The following is a 16,912-nucleotide window of genomic DNA, read 5'->3' on the forward strand; positions in this document are numbered from 1 at the left end:
AAAGTATTGACAAAGATGTGAATTAAATCCAAATAAACTGATGCAAGATGCATCAGGGCTGGTCTTGGAAAATGAAAATAGGCTAACTCACCACATATCAGCATCAAGACCAAGGGGCTCATAGTTCACTATTTCTGGTGCTAAGAAAGAGAAACACAAATACTAGGCTTAGAAAACAGCAGAAAAGGCAGGTACACTTGGGTTTGTTAATCCTTCTTTATCATTAAATAATATGGCTACCACACCAACACTAAATATTGGTTTAAAACTCAAACTGTTTGTGCAAAATCTCATCCATCTCCCACAACACTCATATACCCGGAAACAACTCACATTCCCCAGACTGACACGACCTCCCTTACATGTGCCTATGTTAACATCAGAGCACTAGGACCCAAAACAGAAAACATAAAAAATTGGATAAAAACAGAAAAACTTGACTGCCTATTCCTCACTGAAACCTGGTTAACCTCAGACACAGACCCTAGAATAAAAGAAGTATGCCCGCCAGGATACAAAATAACAGTAACCTGCAGAGAGAAAAAAAGAGGAGGAGGACTAGCAATAATATTCAAGAACTCCCTAACTCTAAACATACTTGAGAAAACATCCACTCCACAAATGGATTTCCTAGCGTGTCAACTCACAAACCCAACACTAAAAAACCCTCTAAACTCCTTGCTCTGCTACATAACACCAGGAAACTGGACCACAGTGAGACCTGAATTTGAAAACTTCATCTACCAAAACTCACTAACAGCTGAATATAACCTCATCCTAGGAGACCTAAACCTACACCTAGAAGACACAACCTCCACACCAGCAAATAACTGTCTATCCTTCCTCAATGCCTTATCCTTCCAGATCCTAAACCCACAAACCACTCATGAAAAAGGTCATCAACTGGACATTGCTGCATTCATGTCTCACCAACCATCCAATCCAGCAATCCAAACTCCTAACGGAACATGGTCCCCATCCCTATGGTCAGACCACTACATTTATAACTTCAACATCAATTGGACCAAGACCAAACACACACCTCAATCAAAAAAAACCACATATACCTCACGCAAACATATCGACCCAACCATTTTCTGGTCAAAGGTAGACGAAACTATCCAAGACTGCGACCCAAAAAACTTCATCTCCCACTGGAAAAATGTATCCACCAACATCCTTGATGATCTGGCACCCCTACAAACCAAAACCAGAACCAGCAGGAAATCAGACCAATGGTTTGATAATGAATTACTCCAACTCAAAAGACAGTGTAGAAGATTAGAAAGAAAATGGAGAAAAAAGAACCAAGATCAAACAAAAACCGACTGGAAAAAAATCAACAAACAATACAAAAATCTACTAAAAGATAAGAGGAAAAGCTACTACACTAATCTCATAGGCACGGAAACCCAAGATTCCAAAAAAATATTCCAAATCCTGAAAGAATTAACAGACACCAAACCATACACTACCACCACGAACACACCTCCACCATCACCCACCCTCTTAGCAGAACACTTCAAGAACAAAATCACCAACACCAGAGCCACACTCATCCTTAACCCATCCCATCAAAATCCAACCACAATCCACTCTACAGGAAAAGAGGCAATCGCAGCAGACAGAATTTGGACTCAATTCCCTAACACACAATGGTCAGAATTCAACAAATTCTACAAAAAATACAGCCATGCCTCCTGTGACCTCAACCATTGCCCCTCATATCTCCTTACCACCTCCAGTGTAAAATTCCGCACCATAACTCTACAATGGATCCAATTCACGCTCACAGAAGGCACATTCCCTGCTGACCTCAGCGAAATTGTCATCACCCCAATCCAAAAAGACCCAAAAGCACCACAAAACCTCCCATCTAACTTTAGACCTATAGCCTCAATTCCGCTATATGTCAAAATTATAGAAGGCCTTGTAGCCAAACTCCTCACCAATTACATAGAGGACCATAACCTACTCCACCCCATGCAATCAGGCTTCAGAACAAACTTCAGCACAGAGACACTACTAGGCTCCCTTATGGATACCGTCAGACAACAACTTAGTACAGGGAAAAAAATGCTACTCATACAACTGGACCTATCGGCGGCATTCGACCTAGTAGACCACAACATCCTTCTACAGATCTTAGATGCAATAGGCATCTCAGACAAAGTATACTCCTGGTTTGAAGGATTCCTAAAACTCAGAACCTACAGTGTAAAATCAAACAAAGAAAAGTCAGAATCCTGGTCAAACCCCTGCGGCGTACCACAAGGATCTCCACTATCCCCTACCCTCTTCAATCTCTACACTGCTTCTCTAGGAACGCATCTGGATAATCTAGGCATAACCTCCTATAGTTATGCGGATGACATCACCATCCTCGTCCCATACGATCATTCTAAACCTACCATGACAGACAAACTTCACCAAACACTTGAAGCAGTCACAACCTGGATGAAAAATCACAAACTTAAACTCAACCAAGACAAAACCAAATTCATCCTCCTAGAAAATGACAAAATCCAAACCACAACCAACCTAGACATAAACGCAACCAAATATCCCATCCAAACCACCATAAAACTACTAGGCATGACCATAGACAGATGCTGCACAATGCAACCACAAATAAATAAAACAATTCAAAAATCATTCGCAATCATGAGAAACCTGAGACAAGTCCGAAAATTCTTTGAAAGAACACAATTCCAACTTATAGTACAATCCCTAATACTAGGTATATTGGACTACTGTAACATACTCTTCCTTCCATGTCCTGCAACTACGATAAAACAACTCCAAACAATCCAAAATACAGCTTTGAGACTCATCTACTCATTGAAAAAACATGACCACATCACTGAAGCCTTCATCAACTCACACTGGCTCCCAATCCAAGAAAGAATCCACTTCAAATTTTACTGCATATTATTTAAAACCCTACACGGAGACAGCCCATCATACCTGAACAATCGCCTCATCCAAGCACCCAGTACCAGACACAGAAAAACGCACTCACCATTCATACCCCCCCCAATCAAAGAAGTAAAAAGAACAAAACTACACGACGGCCTCCTAGCCACTCAAGCCGCAAGACTGGACAACCAGATCTCCAACCTTCTGATGACCACCCCAGACTATAGGACATTCAGAAAAGAAATAAAAACCACACTTTTCAAGAAATTCCTGAAACAGCAATAACAACACGACCTCTAAATGCTCTTAAGATCTACAACTTACCTCTCTAGCTAATCATTGTAATTCTGTCTTTTTTTAAATTAACCTTTTGTAATCCGCCTTGAACCGCAAGGTAATGGCGGAATAGAAATCCCTAATGTAATGTAATGTAATGTAATTTAGAATACCCAATAACACCTAAGTACCTACTTTCATTCCCTACTGTGCCTGAACACTGTTTGCCACATGCAGTTACTGTGAAGGGGAACTGGGTTTCACAGTCGATATAGGACACATTTCAGGCTAAATATTATACCAAACAGAAGCTGTACTAACCAACAAATTCCGGGGTTCCAAAGATGTTTTTAAACTCATTTCCAGAGTCAATTTTATGTGCCAAGCCAAAGTCAATTATCTTAATCCGAGGCTTTGGTGAATTCCTGTTGAGCAGCATTATGTTCTCAGGCTTAGAGAAAAAGAAAACACATGAAGAAATGAGAAAAAAAAAAAATGGTACCACAGGCAGGGCTAGTCTCAGTCCCAAAAGACACAATTACAGTGTTAATGAGCTACACAATTCTTTTAATATAAAGTCTATCATAGTCCACTTTTGTTATTTATTTTACACCAAAAGCCCAGAGCACAAAACAAAAAGGACTTCAGTTTAATTAGGGCCTATTTTGCCACCAGACTGAGAAGCAACATTTTAGTCATTATCAGACAGGTAGCAGTACTACTTGGGAGGATTTTTAGAACAGCAAAGTCGGTTAAGAACGAAAGTTAAGTAAAACTGATGAAGTGAACTAATAGGTTGAAGTCAGAGAACTAAATACTACCTTTTTTCTTAAAAAGAACTGTATGGAATACTCAGAAGTGTATGTGGCAAACAACATCTGTGTATGACTCTACAGAGCAGGACAGCATTATTTTTTGTGGCTTTATAAGAAGTAATGGCCAAATTGGTTGCAGTCAATACTTCTTTAGCTGGACTAACTCAATAAATGTATAACTAACCTGGTGAAAGGAATACACCTCACAAGCCAGTCACAAACTAAACTGGAAGCTCAGTCAGATATCACATGAGAACAGTTTCCTGACCTTGATTTCTACATGAGTAAGCACGGTGATCACATTAATTCCTTTGTCTGAACAGCATTACTACTGAAAACAAAAGGTCGATAAATGTTTTAACAATTAAACATCAAACAAGCAATAATCCCTATAATGTAATAGAATTGAGAGAAGTTGGCAACACACCAAAACCTCTTTATTAATGGTTTATAGTTTAATGGCTTATTTATAATCCGCCTTTTTTCAAGGCGAAGTACAACAGCACACACATAACAGTACTTCACAGACATTTAGACATCTTACAAAAACAAACAAAAAAACAATGTACATCATATTCAGCATAAAATCAAAACAAAATACCAGCCTGACAATAATAGCAATACCAATCACTTTTCCTATACCAAGAATCAATCTCAAGTAACCTAATACAACTGAGATTTTCACTAACCAACATTTCATACTGTGTATTTCATACAACAAAACAGATGTCTTTTCAACAGTTTCTTAAAGGCATCCAATTTTTTTTGATGTTTAATGTAAAGACGGGAGTCTATTCCACTCTTTCCCCCACTCTCACAGCCTGCAGGCTCAGCTCTTTTCTTGATGGAATCGCCAGGTCATGTTGTGTTGCCAAGCGCAGATTAATCAATCATATAATATTCAAAAATTTGAGCTGGGTAACCTTGGTAAAAGTAACACCAGGAATTGAACTGTGAACATGGAGGTGCCGATTTATGGAACGTTGAGAATACATTTAGAAAAGTCTGACATAAGTACCATGAAACACACCAGTTTCGAGCATTTAATTTTGAGAAGTTGGTAAAAAAAAAAAAAAAAAAAATTTACATGAATGTTTTTTGAAATAACACTGTCACTATTGAGTGGTTGCACTTTATAATTTATTCCACAGGGTGTATGCTCATGATGATGCGCAGTAGGGCTTGAAAAAGAGCCCGCTTAAATGTTTAAGCCTGAAACTCTGGTTTTTCCAGCGTCTCAATAGCTTTTACTATCGCACTGAGGTTATACCTATTAAAATTTTTTTATTTTTTTTAAATATCTTTATTGATTTTATTAAGCATACACAAAGTGCAACAATTATACACTCAAGATACCAAAAAATAGCACTTACACACTTGTCTATACACTTCTCCCTCCGAATCCACGGTTTCAGCATCCGCGGATTTGGTTATTCATGATTTTTTTTGGGGGGGAGGCCCCGAGTTTAATTTTTTGGGCTATTTTTAAGCCTTACCTGGTGGTCTACTGGGGGTTTTGGGCAGGAGCGGTCTTCCTACGCTCCTACCCCATGTAGATCACTCATAGAAAATGGCTGCCATAATCTCTCGAGACTATGACGGGAACTCCCTGCAGCCATTTCCGTGCAGACCCTGAGTGGTCTGCACGGGGCAGGAGCGTAGGAAGATCGCTCCTGCCCTGAAAGCCCGCTAGACTACCAGGTAAGGTCCGGGATGGTTTGTTTGAGAGTTTGTATTTAAAGCACGGAAGGAAGGCGGGCGGGATAGAGGCAGGGGTGGGTCAGAGCCAGCTGAGAAGTTATTCGCGGTTTTTCACACTTCGTGATCCGGCTCTGCACCTAACCCCTGTGGATACAGAGGGACATGTATAACTGAAAGAAATTACCCATCCCCTCCCCCCACCTTTCCCTCCCTACCTGGATGTATGTATAGACCAAATGAATTCTGGTAACTGAGTTATTGTTTAATAAACAATTCCAATGGTCTCCAAATAACTTTGAAAATTTTACTATATCCAGATTGTTCCGCTATCATCCTTTCATATAGATAATATAAACAAAGTGTTTCGCACCAAAAATAAAAATTCAATCTATCCCAATTTTTCCAATTCTTCGTTATTAATTGTATGGCCACCCCAGTCATTATAAGAAGTCGTCTATTTTTATATTTGTCAATTGGATTATTAAGTTTTAACAATGTCCCAAATAAAATCATGTCATATGACAATGGAATAGAGACACCTAAAACCAAATTAATTTTGCCCCAAATTGACTTCCAGAAATTAGGTATCAACAGGCAATAAAATAACAGATGATCCAGCATCCCCTACTTCAAGTTGACAGTGCCAGCATCTATTAGATTTTGTGTTAGCCAATTTTTGCAAACAAACAGGAGTCCAAAATATTTTATATAACAATAAAAACCAAGTTTGTCTCATAAATGCTGATGCTGTACATCTTATTCTCCAAGTCTAAATCCGTGGCCATTACGTAGCAGAAATATGCTGCTTTGTTTCTATACTCCAAATGTCTCTTAAGCTTGTTTTAGGTTTTTTCTCTAAATATTCAGATAATTTGTACCACTTGTCGGTCAGATGTCCTTGAAAATCTACTTGGAAACATAGATCTGGCAAACTATACAGTATTGACTTTTTAAATTACGCCATTCAGGGAACCCCTTCTGAATGGCCTGTTTCAACTGCAAAAAAGACTTGTATAGATAATAATAATAATAATCATCATCATAATAATTTTTATTTTGTATACCGCCATACCCAGGGAGTTCTAGGCGGTTCACAACAGATAGATTCAGTACAAACAGTGCAGTTGACAACAAAACGAGCAAAGCAATTATGAACAGTAACATGCTGGTTATACATCTACAGTTTAAGTAAAGGGAGCAAAAAAAAATAAAATACATGCAACATGTACAAAGAGAATAGAGTACAATAAATACAAGGAATAAGGACATGCATAAGTGCATGCCGTAGTACATGCAGTAGTAAGTACATGCAGCAAAATACATGTAATAGATACGTGCATACAGTTTAAGAGAAGAACTGTAATTGTTGTTCAATATTAAGCTACTGTGCTCTCAGATGCCTGCGCTAATGAAACAATAATAAATTTCTTATCAATATATTAAATAGCACTGAGCTCGATGAAAGATACCCACCTCCTGCATTAGCTGATAAGAAATTGTTTCATCAGCGCAGGCATCTGAGAGCACAGTAGATTAATATTGAACGATTGCAGATTATTATTGATACAAGTCTTTTTTGTTTTTAATCGATAGATTAGATTGACTTGTTTCCATTGTGCTGTTTTGCACTGTTTCAACTGCAACCATTTATAAGTTTGAAATTTTTAAATACCAATGATTGTTGTAACCGCAATAAAGAGACCATTTTTCCATTCAAAATTACATCATTTAGAGTTCGAATGCCTGCCATCAACCAATACTTCCAGAGGACTTTAGAATCGCCGATTTATACCTTGGAGTTCAACCATAGGGAATGACATTTTGTTTGCTGTATTGGGACAGGAGTTAAAAACTATCTATAAATTTTAACATACTCCAATTTGAATGAAAAATAATATTGTCCTTGTAAATTCTAGGAAGCTTGATACTCAAAATATGGCTAAGATGAAGTGGGTTTTTTATTGTAGAATGATGTATTATTCTTATCTTTTTTTCTTTTAGAAGTAATAATTTAACCTTGTCTTTTGAAACACCTCCCAAAAAAATTTTATTCAAACTTTTGTTATTATAATTTTTTTTATTGCTATGAGAAACTTTGGGAAGGTGGCTGACACCGGCGCTAACGGGAGGACCCTTGAAAAAGCTGAAAGCGAAACATGTTGGGTCTACTCCTTCCATTATGCGCCCAAATTTGAATAGAAAGATCTTTGAGAAAATTATTTTCAGATAAGTCTATATTTTAAATGAAATTGTTATTAAGATTGAAATTATTTATATATTTATTTATTTATTTGAGGAATAGAAAAGAATATATAAAAGAATATACAACATAAAGCACAAAGCACTTTAAAATCAGAAAAAATAAACAGATAAGTAACTGTATTGAGAAATTGAAAGTATAGTTGAGCCGGTGATGATTAGACCACATAAAGCTCACCGCGATGAGATATATTGAAGCCATGGAGTGGTGGGGCTGAGGCTCAAAAATTATAATAAAAAAATTATAAATAACAAAAGTTTGAATAAAACAGGTTTTTTTTAAGGTGTTTCAAAAGATAAGATGACTTTCAAGAATCAACCAATCCGGTAGATTGCCCATGAGTTCAGGAAGAATCCAATACGTACCCTGACGCAAAATAAAAAGCTTGATATCATCTTTAAAAATTTGGAAAATTTACCCCTCCCATCAATTGAGATTTTTGCAAAGATACTAAGGCTATTCTAGGAGTTTTACCAAGCCAAAGAAATTTTGAAAGAATACCTTTTAGTTTTTTATAAAAAGATAACTGAAAATAGATTGGTAACATACTCATTTGGTAACAAATTACAGGCGAGATAATCGTTTTGATGGTTTGGACTCTCCCCCACCAAGAAAGATGTAATGGATTCCAATGCTCACACATTTCTTTGACCTTCGACAATAAGGATCTTTCATTTACTGTAATTGTATCTTCCAATGTCTTTTGAATCATTATACCTAACTATTTTATTCCCTCTTCCTTCCAAAGGAATGGGAATGGATCAAATATTCCTTTTACACAATGAACATTCAATGGAAGAACCTCTGATTTACTCCAATTTATCTTATACCTGGATAATTTACCAAAACAATAAATCAATTCCAGTAAATGAGGGATGGTTAATTAACCCTTTCAGGACCATTAGGATCGTAGGCCAATTTTTGTGGTTTTGACGACATTTTTATGGTAAAAAGGGCTTGCAGATGCCAAAAAATTGATTTTTTTTGTGAAATATCATTATTTTTATTTAAAAAATCACACTTCTGGCTTATGGACAGTGTGGCAAGTGAATCTTCTCGTCAATCTGGCAATGACGCTAATGAATGAATGTCGGAACCAGTTTGTTTACATAAAGGCAGTATCATATGGAATCCGTACATATCAAATTTAGAACTGTAGACTATCCCAATCAAAATTTATAGGATTTTAAAGTTATGGGACAAATATGTCCCTTGGTCCTGAAAGGGTTAAGGATTTTTCAAATGAAGCAATATATCATCTGCATAAGCCAAAATTTTATAATCTTGACCTGCTTATGGAATTCCCTGTATCTCCTCTGTCTGCTGGATAGCTAACAGCAAAGGTTCCAAAACAATATCAAAAAGCAAAGGAGATAAGGGACATCCTTGTCTAACTCCCTCTTTAAACAAAAATGCTCCAAGAATGTATTATTAATATATACTCTGGCTGAGGGAGAACTATACAAGGCTTGAATCATTTGAATAAATCCGAAACCCATCCCAAACCAATCCATTGCTTGGTACATGAAAGTCCATTCTACTTGATCAAAGGCCTTCTCTGCATCCAAGGATACAGAGAAGGCTGGATCATCTATTGTTTTTGCTAAATTAAGCATATGAAGTGCCAATCTAGTGTTATTTGCAGAATGTCTTCGTGCAACAAAACCTGTTTGGTACATTCCGATAATATAAGGGAGAGCCTTAGCTAAACTCAGAGCCAATAGTTTAGCCAAAATTTTCCATCCACATTAATTAAAGAAATGGGCCTATAGTTTGAAACCAACATGGGATCTCTGTTTGGCTTTGACAAAACAATAGTAAAAGCTTCTGCCATCGTACCTGATATCTGACCATTCGCCAGTTGTGATTGATATAACTGAAAAAGAGACTTCAATGCTGACTGGAGCTCTGAAAAAGATATAGGCACCTCAAGATTTTCTTTTATATGCTCTGGAATTTTGGGCCCAATAATAGAAATCTCTTACTTCATTCTCATTATTTGAATTTAGCTCAGAAGAGTATAAGGCTTTATAATAATCCAAGAATTGAGATAAAACATCAGATATATGGGTATAAATCTTGCCCTTTTCATCTTTAATGTCCAATCTTTTCTCTTCTCTTTTTTGCTTTAAGAAAATTAGCCAATACTCTTCCTGCTTTATTCGAATTTCCATAATACACCGCTTGCTGAAGAAACAAATCTTTCCTAGCCAATTGTGAGCATATCTCATTATATTTGTATTTAGCTTCATCAGGGCAGTTTAAGTTTTTTGATCCCATTTTAAAGCCTATTTTAATTCTAAATCAGAAATAATTTGTTCTAAATTGGAAAACTCCATTCTAAGTAATTTCCTAACATGCGCTGAATATGATATAATCTGCCCTCTTAAAGTTGTCTTGAAAGCATCCCATAGAGTTTCCAAAGAGATCTCCTCCGAGGCATTGAGTTGAAAAAACTCCTTCACTTTTATTTGAATTTCCTCAAGGAAGTGAGTCTGCAAGCAGTGTATTATTAAACCTCCAAACAGGTCTCTGAGAATCCTCTTTAGTGAACTGATATTCAATCCAAATTCCCACATGATCAGTCAAAATGATAGGATCTATGCTAGCTTTTGTAACCTGTTGAATTAGATGATCTGAAACAAAAAAATAATCAATTCTTGAAAATGATTTATGAACTTGGGAACAAAATGTAAATTCACGAGCATTAAAATTAAAAATCCACCATATATATTTTAAACCTCAATTATTCATAAGATTATCAAGACCTAAAGGTTTCAATTGTCTATTTGGTTGTTTATCCATAATTGGATCTACTACAGCATTGAAGTCTCCATCTACGATTAAGTTAGGCGTAGTGAGTGAAATAATTACTTGTTGGAGTTTTTTTTTAAGAATTCCGCCTGATTTGTATTAGGTGCACAAATATTGAAAAGTGTCAGGGTATCGTTTCCTGAAGTCATTTTAATATAGAGCTACCTACCCATTGGATCAGCATGAAAGTCATCAAAAATAGCAGATATCCTCTTGTTAACCAGGATTGTCGCATCTGCCTTTTCCCCTATTGCTGGAGCAAAGAAACAATGTTTTATTCCAGCCACCTTCTAGCTTAGCCGCCTCTATTGCTGACAAATGGGTCTCTTGTATAAGTTATATGTCAGCTTGTTGTTTTTTTCAAAAAGGTAAGTATCTTTTTCTTTTTGATGGGATGATTGAATCCATTAACATTCAATGAAAAAAGTTTTAAAGCCATTTTATTAGAATAAAAAAAAAAATAAACTTTCAATATTCCAGTTAATTCCTTCCAGATTCAATAATAATTCCACACATATTCAAGACTACAAATATTTAAAACCCCACAACAAATCCCTACCTATCCCTTTAAAATAATTTGTGACCTTGAGTGCACACATGAAGACTAGCAACCTATATCTTCCCCAAGCGCTGAAAAATCCTCCCTAAAGTAAACTAAATCCAATGTCTTACAAAATCTCAACTCATATATAAAATTATCCATATTATAAACAAATATGAAAAATGGATTAAATAGTTTAGAACCTTAGTCCCATACATTGAATGTATCGGAACCAATTGATAACAAAATTTAAGCAATTCAAAAGGGAATATTATAACAATTTAATTAAATATAACCTAAAGAAGTATGTCATCAAAATGAAAATATAATGAAACAAAAAAGAAAAGTAACAGAAGAGAAATGTAATATATTGAAACATAAAAGAACAACAAAGGAAAAGTACAGATAAATGTTGATGGATTAATTAAACTTGATGGATTAATTCAACTTAAGACATCAATCTGATACTTTATTTATTTTGTTTTTCCTGCTCTATCAGACATCAATCTGATAGAGCAGGAAAAACAAAATAAATAAAGTAAGAATAAATATCTTAAGGATAGTATATATTACCCAAACAGATATAATAAACTTTAGACATATATCTGCCTTAAGATATCAATAAATTATAAATCAAAAGAACCTGAAGGAAGTACTTAAACCACAAAGGGAAAGGAACTAAAACTAAATAATAACAAGTTAAATAAACTCCTGACCATAATCCATAACAATAATAAAGAAAAAAAAAAAAAGAATAAAGATCTCGATGAAAGTATATAGTTTTCAAACAGACATAAACTTAAGACATATATCTGTTTAAGAAAACTATAAACCATAATTATAAATCTGAATAACTGATTATTTTAATGATATATTACTACCAAACAACCTGACATTAGAAGCACTTAAAAAATAAACATGGCATTAAATGATTGAACAACCATCTGATACAGAAATAGATTTAAAACAACAATAGCAATACTGAATAAAATATCCAATAATCTTAAAATAGTCCTTGGAATAAATACTAGCAAAAGACATCCAGGCCTTGAAATTTGATGCAACGCAAGGTGCAGACATGATCCCTGCCTCCTCCATCTGCACAGCCAGATGATCATGCTGTCAGAAAAGTCCAGGAAAAAAGGGCAAACATTAAGATCTTCATTAATATTGAGAACCATAAAGTTGTCCACAGATTTGATGAGATCCTAGAGACCAGTGAGGGCATAATGGTATCCCAAGAGAATCAAGGCATTAAAATCCCTTTTAAAAAAAGTCTGTTTTGCTCAGAACTTAATGATTGGACATAACAACCATGCTGGCAACCACATATCCATGCTACTTCAGATGCTGGAAAGCATGACCAAGAAGCCTCGCCAACCCATGCAGAGGGCAGTGCTATAGGAAATGCTGACCCAGATGGAGCAGATTGCATTAAACTATCAGGAAAGACTGCAAAAGGATACCACCCGTTGGAGGTTCTGTACATACAGCATACAATAGCCCTTAAGGCCCAGGCCACCGTATTCACCACCAGCAGTTTCAAGAACCTTTCCACTATTCTAGCACCAGGGATCCTACAGAGGCCAAATTACTCACTGAGTATCAGGCATTGCGCACCCTAGTTGCAATTCGCACTGGACAGACTGCTCACCAAGCTCACCACACCATGGGATTTTTCCAGTGCTGTGCAAAAGCCTGTTCATGATGTATGGCTGAAGATATGGATAGCCCGTAGGTTCATCAAATCTGGTAATGTTGTGATTATACTGACAGGATGGTGCCCTGACTCTGCTTTCATCCACACCATGCATGTCTTCCCAGTTCCCCAAACATCAGCACATCAAAGCGCCACACTTCGCTCATACTCTCTCTGTCAGGTCAAAGTTATATATAATGACACTGTGCATTTATAAGACCTGCTACCAAAACAGTACTTCTAGCGTCACGGGAGCGGACATCTCAAACTTCTTGCCCCTGGATCATTGCTGCCTTCACAGGCATCTCCATCTTGTTTCATCAGAATCCTAAAGTTCTGCCCACTTCGTTTACTATTGCGGTATTCCACAGGTACTCATTAAAACCTAATAATAATTCCACCAAGGCAGTTTCGCTGAAAAAAAAACTTAGTTCTAACAAATTCAGATCCAAAGCCTTGTCAAAAACTTTTGTATAAATTTCCATTAGAAAATAGAACTAATTAAAGATTGTTAGAATAAAACCAGTCTTTCATTAGCACGCCATTAAATCATTGGATCCAAATGTTGATGAATATACTCTTGCAGTATATTCGGATCATCATAATGAGTTGCTTTATTATTCTGAGTGATCTTCATGACCGCGGGATATAATAGCCCGTATGTAGCTCCCAATTGCGGCAGCTGAGGTCGGAGAAGCAGAAACCGTTAGATTGGCAGTTGCTTTAGCGAAGTCAGGCAGATGCAGAATTTTTGTATCTTGCCATTTCAACAATTTAATTTGTTTGGCAGTAGTTAGATATCCAGAGCTTGCTGGAAACAAAGTACTTTGAAAATTATGGGGCTGGGACCGTTTTGTCTGTTAGCTGCAAGTGATGGTATGCGGTGGGCTCTCTCTATTTCCAAAGGATATTTCAGCTTATGAGAGTAATTTAGGTAGGAACTCTTCTAAGAAATTTATTGCATTTGAGCCCTCCACCCTTTCTAGAAGACCCAATAACCTGATGTTATTCCTTCTACTTCTTTTATTGGCATCTTCCAGTTCTTTTGTTGTTATTATTAATAATAATAATAATAATTTTATTCTTGTATACCGCCATATGCAGCGAGTTCTAGACGGGTCACATCAATTAATTAAGATCCACGATGACACGCGGATATACATTTTATTAGAATTGCAAGCAGCAATGAGGGTGAGGATAGAAGGTAAGGTAGAGAGATAGAGATCAAGAAGGAAGGAGAAGAGCAGTACGAGGGGGGGGTGAGGTTTTATTGCAGGAGTGGGGGGGGGGGTTAAGTGTCCTTTTCGCGGAATAGGTGAGTTTTGAGTAATTTTCTGAAGCCGAGATAGATGGGAGCCTCGAGTACCATTTGGGCTAGCCATAGGTTCAGCTTAGCCGCCTGGAAGGCGAAGGTTTTGTCTAGGAATCTTTTGAGATGACATAGTTTTAGAGAGGGGTAGGCGAACAGCTGAATTCTGCGGGATTTCTTATTGGTGCAATACAGATTGAAGTGAGGATTGATGTATCTTGGCGATGAACCAAATACTGTTTTGTAGCAGAAGCAGGCGAACTTGAATAGGACTCTGGATTCGAATGGCAGCCAATGAAGTTGGTGGTAAAACGAGGTGATGTGTTCCCATTTGTTCAGGCCAAAAATGAGGCGGAAGGCGGTGTTCTGGATCATTTTTAGTCTCCTGGTGGTTTTCTTCGTGGAGCTCAAGTAAATGATATTGCAGTAGTCCAGTATGCTGAGAATGAAGGATTGTACTAGTAGGCAGAAAGAGGTGTCGTCTAAGTATTTTTTTATGGTGCGAAGTTTCCAGAGTACCGAGAAGCTTTTCCTGACTGTGAGATCGGTGTGATTTTCTAGGGATAAATGTTTGTCCAGCGTGACTCCCAGTATTTTTAAGGTTTGTTCGAGGGGAAAAGCCATTCCTTTCACTTGAATTCTTTGATTTTGTCTTTGGGTGTGGCTAGGAAGAATTTAGTTTTGTCAGGGTTTAGTTTTAGTCTGTATGATAGCATCCAGAGTTCAATCTGATTGAGTATGCTTGTAATGTAGGCGAGTAGTTCTGGTGTGAAATTGGTTAGAGAGATGGCTATTGTAATGTCATCTGCATAGATGAAAAATTTGAGCTTGAGGTTATGTAGGAGGTTTCCCAGGGAGGCAAGGTAGATATTAAACAGGGTGGGGGACAGGGGGGAGCCCTGCGGAACACCGCAGGAGTTGTCTCAGCTATATGAGGAGTCGTTCTTGATTACCCTGTAGGATCTATTTCTTAGGAACCCTTGGAACCAGTTGAGGACCTGGTCGGAGATACCGATGTGAGCCAGGCATTCTAGGAGAATGTTGTGGTCGACTAGGTCAAAAGTGCTGCTCAGGTCGAGTTGTAAGATCAAGGTCGAGTAGGGAGGCTATGATGGTTTCAGTGCTGTGGTCTGCGCGAAAGCCCGATTGTCGCTTAGGATGTTAAATTTTTCCAGGTATGCGGAGAGTTCAGCCTTTACCACCCCTTCTGCTATTTTGGTGAAAAGCGGGATGCTTGCGATCGGTCTGTAGTAAGATGGGGAGTTAGGTGGTTCTTTCACGTTTTTTATGATTGGGGTTATCATAATATGACCGTGCTCTGGTGGGAAATTTTAATGTTAAATGTTAAATTCAATGTTAAATGAGCCAGTATATTATGATCCTTTTTAAACTGTTTCAAACTGCCTTCAGCCTCTGAAACATGACATTCTAATTGCTCAGTCCTGGCATTACATACCTTCTTCATCTGCTGAGAGAGGTTAAGGACTTCTTGTACAGTATTTAGTTTAGTTGAATTTTCCTGGAACATTTCCTTTATAGATCTTAGCTCCAGCATCATTTGCTCTAAAATTTCAGCTGAATCCTTAGGGAGAGGCACCTTTGAGGGTGTTGGTGGATCCGGCTTAGACCGTTTGGTTTGTCTTCCAGATGTCATAATTTCTTAAGAGTTATTCTTTAAGTAAATTATTCAGTTTTAGGGAGAAAATTTGATTTCCTTAACTGATAGATGAACTGAAAAGTGCTTCCGAGGGAAGAGCTGTTAGATCACTCGTTCATCTTGCTGTGCAGCCAAGCCACACCCCCTATTAAAAAATTTCTAAAATTTTTTTGAATATATTATTGATTAATAAAGAGGTTTTGGTGTGTTGCCAACTTCTCTCAATTATATTACATTATAGGGATTATTGCTTGTTGATAGTTATCTGGATTCCCTAAAGGGTTTCTGCATAGAATGAAATTAACAATTAAACAAGCAGTTGTTCATATACATATTTTATATTTTTACTGTTAACTTCATTGCCATAAAAAGTCTGAAGCAGAAACATGCTATAAATTTTATAGCCGTGACATTTCTAAATACCTCCATAGGTAACCATGACCCTTTATATGCAAAATAGTTTGAAGTCAGGGATACTGAGATGATCTTACTAGTCATTTAAGTCATAACAGATAAGGACCTTTTCACCCACCCTGTTATTTAGTTGCCCTATCTACTGTATCATAAAAACAGGCCCCAAAGCTCAGAATTAATCTTCTTTCTGACAGGGATGACTGAGGCCTAGCAAAACATGAAGTGATGTATGATCCTACCACAAGTCATGCTAGCCAAAGAAGCAATATGGAGAGTGTTTTGAAGATGGGTTTCAAAACAATGGAATCCTATAAAACACTTGGCATGCTAGCCTGGGGTAGGATGGAAGATGGTTTGGTTCAAAGCAAAATAGCGCTAAAGGATATTACTGATATTCTGTACTCAGATCCATGAGCTTCTAATTAAGCAGTCAAGTTTCACCATACCACCAGTCTTAGCCTTCTTATGACAACAGCTTATAAAATATATCAGTCCCCACAGTGGAGG

The 16,912-nt window shown here is 37.1% G+C and overlaps 1 protein-coding gene and 1 pseudogene across 1 annotated transcript in view; one reads left to right on the plus strand and one right to left on the minus strand.

The window, feature by feature from the left end:
* Positions 1–16,912, minus strand: part of DAPK1 (death associated protein kinase 1) — a 312,064-nt gene that overhangs the window by 194,109 nt on the left and 101,043 nt on the right. The window contains exons 5-6 of the mRNA XM_033927667.1: positions 3,517–3,646; positions 92–140 (exon numbers count right to left, since the gene is read on the minus strand). Of these exons, the coding sequence (XP_033783558.1) occupies positions 92–140; positions 3,517–3,646 (179 nt within the window). The remainder of the gene's footprint in view (positions 1–91; positions 141–3,516; positions 3,647–16,912) is intronic.
* On the plus strand, positions 12,405–13,242 carry LOC117359579 (annotated as a pseudogene).

This window comes from Geotrypetes seraphini, chromosome 1 (assembly GCF_902459505.1).
Source record: "Geotrypetes seraphini chromosome 1, aGeoSer1.1, whole genome shotgun sequence".
Classification (NCBI taxonomy): domain Eukaryota; kingdom Metazoa; phylum Chordata; class Amphibia; order Gymnophiona; family Dermophiidae; genus Geotrypetes; species Geotrypetes seraphini.